Raw genomic sequence first — 9,807 nt, 5'->3', positions numbered from 1 at the left:
ATGACGGATTTAAAGGTCTACATGAGACCTATTCAGCACATTTTATTGGCTGCAACCTACTGAAACCACACAACAGACTTTTTTCCCCCCAATGTTTTGGAGCTCATATTTTCAGTGTTTTCTGCCTCACTTTGGAAGTACTTGATCTGTGTTAAACTGTGAAGATGGGGACCCTGATTTGGTCTGAGAGTGGAGCCTTTTGCATGCTCCTGCTCCTCTTGCTCTGCGGTGTCGGAGGGAAATGTGAGCTTCAGGAGCCAAAACCTTCGGTGTCAAACAACCTCCTCACTGTCAAACCTGTCCAAAATGGATTGAATGAGGCGCAGGCCTTTCCTGAGGAGAAGCAGGACAGCCTTCCTATAATTACTATGGATTACCCTCGGATACAGGTCCCCTTTGAGTTTACTCTGTGGATACTGCTGGCCTCCTTTGCCAAAATTGGTATGTTTGGGTGAACCACATGAAAGAAATGTGTCCATGTGGTCTCTTTATGTTAGTGTTTGTGTCAGCATTTGCAACCTGAATAATGCAAGCAACATATCCTTAATTTATAGATGGAGCCTAATCTCATGGTTGTCTTCTCTTCAGGTTTCCACATTTACCATAAAATCACCATCTGGATCCCAGAGTCCTGCCTGCTCATTGGCATCGGCCTCATAGTTGGCGCAATCATGCACTCAGTTAAAGAGGAGCCCCCTGCTGTCCTCAGCTCCAATGTCTTCTTCCTCTACATGCTCCCACCCATCGTCCTGGAAAACGGCTACTTCATGCCCACCAGGCCGTTCTTTGAAAACATCGGCACGGTGATGTGGTACAGCGTGGTGGGAACTCTGTGGAACAGCATCGGCATCGGGATTTCCCTCTTTGCCATCTGCCAGTTTGAGGTGTTTGGACTTCAAGATATCAACCTGCAGGTGAGCAGCAAACGCGGGAAGCACCGGTTGATTGCAAGTCAAAACTGTGACAGAGTAGCAGGATAGTAAAGGTCAAAGGTCATATGCTTCTGTATGTCATTTGTGTGTTCATGTGATTTTGATATTTCAAAGTTTAGCTCTTATTTTTTTATTTGAATCAGTGAAAAACCTTGAAGCAAACAGAAAACTTTAAATCTTTTAAAGTACCAATCTACTGCAGGGTGCAATCTTTTTGCCTTTTCATCCTTTAAAACAAAGCAATATCTACAAGTATATAACCCCCTTTCAGGCCTGAACACATAAAATAATCCAAAGATTAGAGGATCTAAACTTTGGTCTCTTTACATTAATGGGTTTGGAATAAAAAGTGTCTCTAGCATTTCCAAAAACTATAACAGATAAATGTTTCATTCATAGCCCTTGAAACAGTGGTTGAGAAAAAATGTCCTTATGTATCATGTGATATGATCCAAAGCTCTAAGGTCAATTAACACTGATAATTAAAAAGTTCTTTATAAGCTAAAAAGAAGAGGAAATTTAAACCTCTTCAACTTCAAGCTCCAGAACAGCAATTAAATGCATCTTGTGGTGAAACTGTTTTCTGAAATAATGGAGACCTTTCATCACCTAATCATCTAACAAAGGAAGGATGATTTACTGCTGTGTATAAACGTCTCTCTTCGTCTTCTTTTCATTTCATCTATCCCTCGCTTCATTGCAGGAGAACTTGCTGTTTGCGTCCATCATCTCAGCTGTAGACCCAGTGGCTGCGCTGAATGTGTTTGAGGACATCGGGGTGAATGAGCAGATTTATATTGTCATATTTGGGGAGGGACTCTTCAATGATGCTGTCACTGTGGTGAGTACAGCGGTTGTGTGTGTGTGTGTGTGTATAAAACTTAATCCATGTGCACAAAATATCTTGTTGGGCCAGCTTGACATCAAATACCAAAGCTGGGAGATACTGTAGGCGGATTCAGTCTCGGTCTTTTGACATACTAAGCTTTAGAAAGCACATGTGATTTTGTTATTATAACATCATGATGCAGCTTTAATTTCACCCTTTCCTGGTCTTAAAGTCTGACTGTGTGTATGTGACTGCTCTTGCCAATCAAAATCAGTAATGAATGCCTTTAGGTCATTTTATTCACATTATTATTGATACCAAGTACATCACCCACTTATACATTATATTAAGTACTGTATGAGTGTGAGGTGTCACAGTAGAAACATCAGATAATGTATATTGAGATAAGAAAGTATGGCTGGATTTCTCTTTTTTAACAAATGTCTTTCCACTTCGGTGAGTTTGTAGATTAAAGAAAGCTTCAAGTCTGTCTTAAAACAACAGTCAAAGTGCCTTAAATGTGCTGAAATCATTCCTCCTGTTCATATATTGATCATTAAAAGATCCCTTCATAATGCACTTACAAAATCTGTTAGCTTTGTTTTGTGCACAAATGTTTTTAAAAGTTGATCTGAAGTTAATATGAAGCTTCGGATGTCCAAATGAGTCAAATCAAGTAGATGTTTTAAAGTTAGTCTCTTTTAGTGCTAAAGTTCCTCTTTTTGTTACTATACTTCCACCACAGCTCAACAGGGAAACAAAGAGGGAATTTGATGCTAAAAATACTGTAAATGTGTCAGATATCCACTTGATATGACTAACTCACACTACTGAAGCTTCACATCAACTTTTAAATGACTGCGTGGACACAATGTGGATTTTGGCCCCAAACACTTACATTGAAAGTACATTTAAAGGGGATCTTTTATTAGTCATAGTTTCTGTAGTAGAAAAAAGGTAACATGCAACTGTTGCAAACAACAGTGTATCTGTGTGGCCCTTCTCTTCCTCCTCAGTCTAGTTTGACCTGTTCCCCACTGATGAATGGATATGTCAGTCACTTCAAGCCCGCCTTTGCTTTGGCGGTGTTTAACCTGAGAAGCAAGTTTGACTCCACACTAGATAAGCAGCACTTAAACCGGCCTTAAACATGTCAGTATTGCCAGAAAAGTGACTCAAGTCATGTTGACAGACAGGCTGAATAAATATATCTATGTGTGAACACTATCTGCACTGTATGCCCTTCCTTTCCTGACCTTTTATTATCTTTGTCCTCATGTCTTCACAGGCTCTGTACAGTATTTTTTCCTTCGTGACAGACATGTCACTCGTTGAATCAACTGATGTCTTCCTGGGAGTGGCCAGGTTCGTCGTGGTGGGGGTTGGAGGAGTCTTCTTCGGCATCCTGTTTGGTTTTGTGGCAGCGTTCACCACACGTTTCACCCACAACGCCCGTCAGATTGAGCCCCTCTTTATCTTCATGTACAGCTACCTGGCGTACTTGGTGGCCGAGCTGTTCTCCATCTCCAGCGTCTTGGCGTGAGTGGAAACACTGGGTGCAGACCAAAGACAAACACTCAAGTTAGAGGTTAGAGTAATGAAAAGTGAGAAGTTGCAGGTTTAAATACAAAATTCAAGAGGCAGTTGCAGACATGAAGTGAATGAAAAATGGGTAACAGATGCCAGAAATCGGTTTAATTTGGAAAAATCCAACAAGTTCACAAAATGTGTCCAGAATCTGCATCCACAGGATTCGTATGACCTTTTTTTTTTACCAAAGAAAATCAGATAATTATGTCCTGCAGTTTTACAGCTGCCTTGACTGATTCCACAAGCAACAATATACAGTAAAACACAACTCTATACAGTACCTCCAAATTCCAACTAAATTCCTTGTGTTTGTGCGACTTTCCCTGTAGTTTCCCCCCCTGAGGCTGATGCCTGAGTGCTCGCCCAACATTCCCAGCATAAATAGGACTTAAGGTGAAGAGTGACTGAAGCAAGCGGGAAATGAGACAAGTTAAGAAGCAGTTCTGTTGTTTTGTCTGCAGAAAAGGAAAGAAATTTAGATAACAATTAAGAAACTCTCTATAAAAATGATCTGTAGAGCAATATAAGACCCTAAAAAGACCCCACCATATGTCAGATTTTTAAATGCAGCATCACTAATAGAGGTAGTTATACATCTTTTGGGACAATTAGTTCTCATTTGAATGTTGGAACAGTGATGAGATGCATTTCTTCAGGTTTGGTTAAAATCAGACCAGTATCATCTGAAACAGGTAACAGGTAGGATTTGACACAGATTTTATCAAAAAACAATGGCGCCACCTACTGGATGGCCAAAAAAGTGCATTTAAAAAAATACCACAGATGCAGAAATGCCTCATTCTTCACTTTATAGTGTTACAACCCTGGCCTAGGGAACCTGGGCCCAACATGACCAAGAGTCCCCGCTCTTCCCATCACAAAGAATGTGCAGCCAAACCATGGTTGAGGTCCAGAAAACAGCCATTTATTTCATTAATTCGGACAGGAGAAACAAATGCCCAAAACAATAAACTAAACTTCTCAACCTGGCCCTGATCTTAATCTGCACAGAAAACAAGAGAAAACAAGACAAAACTTAAACCTAACTCCTCACTTTATAAACAAGAGAAAAATGGTTCAAACAAAAAGAAAGGGCTTCTCCTCCCTACTGTTGGCTATCCGGACAACAAATAGACATGTTAAGTACTTCATATCACCGACAGCACAACCAGCAGCATGGCCTCCATTGTTGGGAATGGGAAGGAGAGAGGGGCAGAGGTCCAGCAGCAGCCAGTTTAAAAACCAAGTCCAACCAATCAGCCATCAGCAATCCGTCAGCAGACCAGCCGGAACACCTGTAGTCAATCACACTCTGATTGGCAGTCACAGAGCTGGGAGAGAGAGCTGTCACCACACAGGCAAAAACAAAAAACATGGCCCAGAACATAACAATAGGTGTTCAGACATTTACTGTAAATCATTAGAAATAAGTACATAAATAAATAGATAAATCATAATTTATTCAACTTTACATCTTGATCATTCAACCATTTCATACTCTTTCTTTATACAAGGAAAGCCTTTAAAAAGTACATATGTTACCTGAAAATGTTCTTCCATTGTTACATTTATGGATAAAGTCAAATCTAATAAGATGAACCTGAGAAACTGTCCAGGACTAACAGATAGAAAGGGGTTGATGATCAGAGTCACTGAGCTTTAACTGGCACAGGAAGTGGCAAATCATACCTTTGGCCTCTCATGAATGTATACTTGCAGGGTTTCATTTTATTGATTGATTAATTGTGATGGCAAAGGCTCAATCAATCACAAAAGGCTTCATTTTCCCCCTCCTTCCAGCATTATAACGTGTGCCATCACCATGAAGTTCTACGTGGAGGAGAATGTATCTCAGAGATCTTGCACCACCATTCGCCACGTCATCAAGATGCTGGCCACCATCTCCGAAACTCTCATCTTCTTCTTCCTGGGCGTCGTCACCATAACGAGTGATCACGAGTGGAACTGGGCCTACATCATGTTTACACTGGTGTTCGCCTTCATCTGGAGAGTGATCGGTGAGACATTTTACTCAAGAAAAAGTACAGAAGTAGGATTATTATCAGCCAAATATACTTACAGTATCAAAAGGGAAAGTAGTCTTTATGCAAAATGACCTGATTCAGAGAGCTTTGTCAACCAGTGATGAAAAAAAGGTGGAAAAAGTGCACTGGAGAACTAAATATTTGACATAATTTGATTTGCCATATATAGGAAAAAGTTTCTTTTTAAGCATTTCTAAGCTGATTTGTCATTAGATATTTAAAATGTAATGTATTAGTAAAAGTACACAAACTACCTATGATATACCATTCAAATCAAATCTATTTATTGGCAGCACATTGACGTATAACTACAGTCACAACACTGCTAATGTGTTAACAGTAAATGACTGCAAACTCAAAAACATACAGTAAGTTACTGTAAATGATATACAATGGCATGCACTATACCCATAATGCTGTGCAAATTACAGTTAGTTACTGTAAAGATGTTTTATGGCAGATTTATTGGGAATTTTGTGGTATTTAACTGTGAAAAATACAACAAAGGCTAACAGTGTATATACACATTATTTGAGTATTTTAACTGAGTAACCTAATATACTGTTGGTAGGTAATCTAAGATGATGCATTATGTCTTTTTAAATGTATCCTGTGTTTTACCTTGTCTCAAAAGTAACCAAAGTTCCTGTTTCCTTCTGAAAGTAGTGGATTAAAAGTACCCCAAGTACCTTGAAATTGCACTTCCAACACTCTGATTGAGACTGTGATTCATCAGATCTCTTCACTTCTTCCCTGCAGGTATTCTGTTGTTGACTCAGATCATCAACCCCTTCCGTACAATCCAGTTCAATTACAAGGACCAGTTCGGCCTTTCCTATGGAGGCCTGCGAGGGGCAATCTGCTTTGCCCTGGTCTTCACCTTGCCCGGTCACATAAACAGAAAGAATCTGTTTGTCACTGCATCGATCGCCATCATTATATTCACTGTTGTCGTACAGGTGAGACACAACTTCATTATCTATACAAGTACAGTAACAGGTTTTTGGAAGATTTACAATATTGCTTTCTTTTTAGGGTATCAGCATCCGTCCCATCGTAGAATATATAAACATCAGGAGGACCAACAAAGACCTGAACAACATCAATGTAGAGGTTCACAATAGGGTAAGCATTAGCCGTAATGTATTTTCTTTTTAACCCCTATTTAACAGCTTTAGCATCTCTTCTTCTCTTGACTCTAGTTGATAAATCGCTGTGCTTCTGTGTTTTGACCAGGTGATGGAGCACATTGTTAGTGGTATTGAGGACTTGTGTGGCCAATGGAGCCACTACTACTGGAAAGACAAGTAGGATATATCTATTTATCACTGTGTAATAATTAAGAAGAAAAACACAGATTGAAGTATAATATGTCTATTTAGGATATTCTCTATTCCTTTTTTCTGTGTGTCAGGTTTAAAAAGTTCAACGATCGTATTTTGAGGCGCATCTTGCTTCGAGACACCAGGGCAGAGTCCAGTATCGTGTCTCTGTATAAGAAACTGGAGCTGCAGACAGCCATCGAGCTACTGGACACGCCTTTGGGAGACCTGAGTGCAGCGCCATCTATTGTCTCTCTGCAGTAAGTTATTGTACACTTACTGTAAAGTGGGAAAAACTTTATTAATGAGGCTTTTTCTTACATCGAATCTGCAGATTTCAGGTTGTTTGATCCAGAAACACTCCAACTCCTTTTATTATTGCATTATTATAGTATTATAGTATTATTATAGGGATGTAGAGCCATGTCACTTTAATATCTCAACAATTAGAGGATCGATTTCCATAAAAAATTGTAGAGACATTCATGATGGCCAGAGGATGAACCCTACTAACTTTAATGATGGCTTGACTTTCCCTCTACCACCACCATGACGCTGACATTTGTGGCTTTTAATGCAACATCTCAACTGTTACTGAATGATTTTCCATTACATTTGGCCTTCATGTCCCTCTCAGGATATTTGTGGGCCGAGTACAACCTATTAGAGTCGCTAGCATGGCTGTTGTTACACCATAACAGCTTATTAGTGATCTGCAAACAGTAGCAAATGATTTGAATGACACTGATGAAGTTAATAACCAGCTCTGAAACTCTATCTCCTCACTGACTGTCAGGGCAAGTGCATCAGCTTAATGGATGAAACAAAATCTAATTTGGCTCCAGCTGATGATGCAGTTTCCCATCGGGGTGGAAATCTCGCCCATCCTAATTGCAACCCTTCTTAATGTCAGTGCTAATAACAAAACATTAGATTTCATTAACGTCCCCTCATTCACCGTTCACTGCTCTCACCTCCTATCAGCGAGGAGAGGAAGGCAGCGTCTCGACCGAAGAAGAAGTTCATGGCTGCTGACGTGAGGAAAATGCACGACATCCTGTCAAAGAACATGTACAAGATCAGACAGAAGGTAAACAAATCAATAGTGTCACTGTGTTATTGCTTGTGTCCAAAAAAACAGGAAGGTTCAAGTTTATCTGCAACAGAAGCAAGAAAAATCAGTTGTTTCTGCAGGTTTAATAAGTTGTTGGAGTATTTCTGCAGTGTATGCATGAAGGAGGAATATGTGCACTTTCTATGAATTACAGCTGAAATTTGTTTTATAAAATGATATTCTCATTAATTCTGTTACATTGCAGTTGTTTAGTTTGTAATTGTATTCAATCATTGATGCTGGACTTTTCTGAACCTTAAAATTCATCAATTTATATTCAGTTTTTCATAAAGTTGGAGGATTCAGAGACAACAGATTGAAAAGTGACACATTTGCAGCTGGCCGAGACATCTTCACCTTTAGTCCTTTACAAAAAACACTGGATGCTAAACTTCTCACGATACAATAATACTCCAAATGACTGGTAGCCTTGGATTCAGAGTCTTTATTAGATTTCTTGTTACGTGTTACGCCCCAGCTACGGGTTGTCTGAGACACAACATGAAAACAGAGCTCCATCTTTCCCAAGTCTCAAGCAACACAAAAACCCAACAACCTTTAAAACAAATCACGATAACACAAAAGTTTGTCAATTTTAATGTTACCTTGCACCATAAAGTTTACTGTGCATCAACTATATGTTCTTTACACTCATCACTTCTTACCAAATGTCTCTCCTGGTTGTTCAGACGATGGCTTACACCAACAAACACAACCAACCAGACAACAACCCGGCCCGGGAGATTCTGATCCGCAGACATGCAAGCATCAGACGCAGCATGCGTGCTGGAAGTGTCCGTGAGGTGTGTTTCCGTTTTAAAAAATGACTTATGATGATAAATAAGTTCCTACTTTATACTTGCCTGACTCTTATTCTACCTCCTCTTTTTACAGCCTGCAGTGAACATCCCCAAGTCACAGAAGTACTTCTCCCTGCAGCCTGGTGAAGATCTGGAGTCTGGTTTCCTCCTCAGAAGAAGGAGTCATGGTGAGTTCACACTAATAAGAGCATCTTTGTTATTTGATTCACCTGGTGCTTAACTATCTGTGTTGTGTCAGGTGGTGGTGGTGAGTTGTTCCACCTAACAGAGCATCTCCAGGCTTCTGGTGTGTCGCCCCGCTCCTCAACCCGCTCTCAAGTGTCTATGAGGAAGCTGAACACCATCAGGGAGGCTGGGAGTGCAGGAGAGCAACCAGCTGCTACTGGGACGGATGTTGTGGATGAGAGGGGCCCTGGAAGCCTCAGAGGCAGGAAAGCACCACTTCCTGCACCTAGGAGGCACAGCTCCAATCGAGAAGTAGGGGAAGAGCTAGTCGACTCTGAAGGAGAAGGAGAAAGAGAGGAAACTGTGCGTCCTCCTCAGCTACCACCACCTCGAGGATGGGTGCAGGACAACCAGGATCTCAGGGGAAATGGGGCAGGAGACCCACTACTTAGACACTCATCTCAGGGGCCTCGAAGTTCAGGGAGATTATGACAAAAGGCACATGAATGGAGGTAGAGCTGCTCTGGATAAACACCAAAAACAAGCTTTAACTGAAAATCAGGAAAAATATGTGAAAAGACTGATGATTTTATATGAAATAAGGATTCATGATATTAATGTCTCAGGTTTTTTAACTGCTCCTTTTTTAAAGATAAATTATATCTATTTAGTTTTGCCCACTGAGATTTAACTCAACCAGTTGCATTATTTATGCCCTCTGAAATCTGTGAAAAATCTCAGTTTTTTTTATATATATTATTAATAAAATCTGAAAAGCAATGACCTACACCTACTGCCATGTTCTCCATTAAGAAACACACCATTTTATTTGTCTGTCTTTGCAGTGTTTGTTGTTGCACTTAAAAAAAAGAGCATATATTGTTTATTGAGTTGTTTTTTTTTTTAAACATTGTGGTGTGAATGTAATGAGAGAAATGTTGCCAAAGTATTGTATGGAAATAAACTTCAACTCTCTTGTATTCTCTTCA

The 9,807-nt window shown here is 40.0% G+C and overlaps 1 protein-coding gene across 1 annotated transcript; it reads left to right on the top strand.

Moving 5' to 3' along the window:
* Window positions 1-164: 164 nt before the first annotated feature.
* On the top strand, window positions 165-9,310 carry LOC133976666 (sodium/hydrogen exchanger 2-like). Its single transcript, XM_062414925.1, has 13 exons — window positions 165-441; window positions 589-914; window positions 1,636-1,773; window positions 3,050-3,300; window positions 5,152-5,369; window positions 6,156-6,355; window positions 6,432-6,521; window positions 6,633-6,703; window positions 6,811-6,978; window positions 7,703-7,808; window positions 8,522-8,635; window positions 8,727-8,820; window positions 8,892-9,310. Exons 1-13 carry the CDS (start codon window positions 165-167, stop codon window positions 9,308-9,310), a joined length of 2,472 nt encoding a protein of 823 aa, XP_062270909.1.
* The last annotated feature ends 497 nt before the right edge of the window (window positions 9,311-9,807 follow it).

The sequence above is a fragment of the Scomber scombrus genome, chromosome 24 (genome assembly GCF_963691925.1).
Source record: "Scomber scombrus chromosome 24, fScoSco1.1, whole genome shotgun sequence".
NCBI lineage: Eukaryota > Metazoa > Chordata > Actinopteri > Scombriformes > Scombridae > Scomber > Scomber scombrus.
Note: the sequence above shows the minus strand (reverse complement) of the source record. Positions and strands in the feature narration are given on the sequence as shown.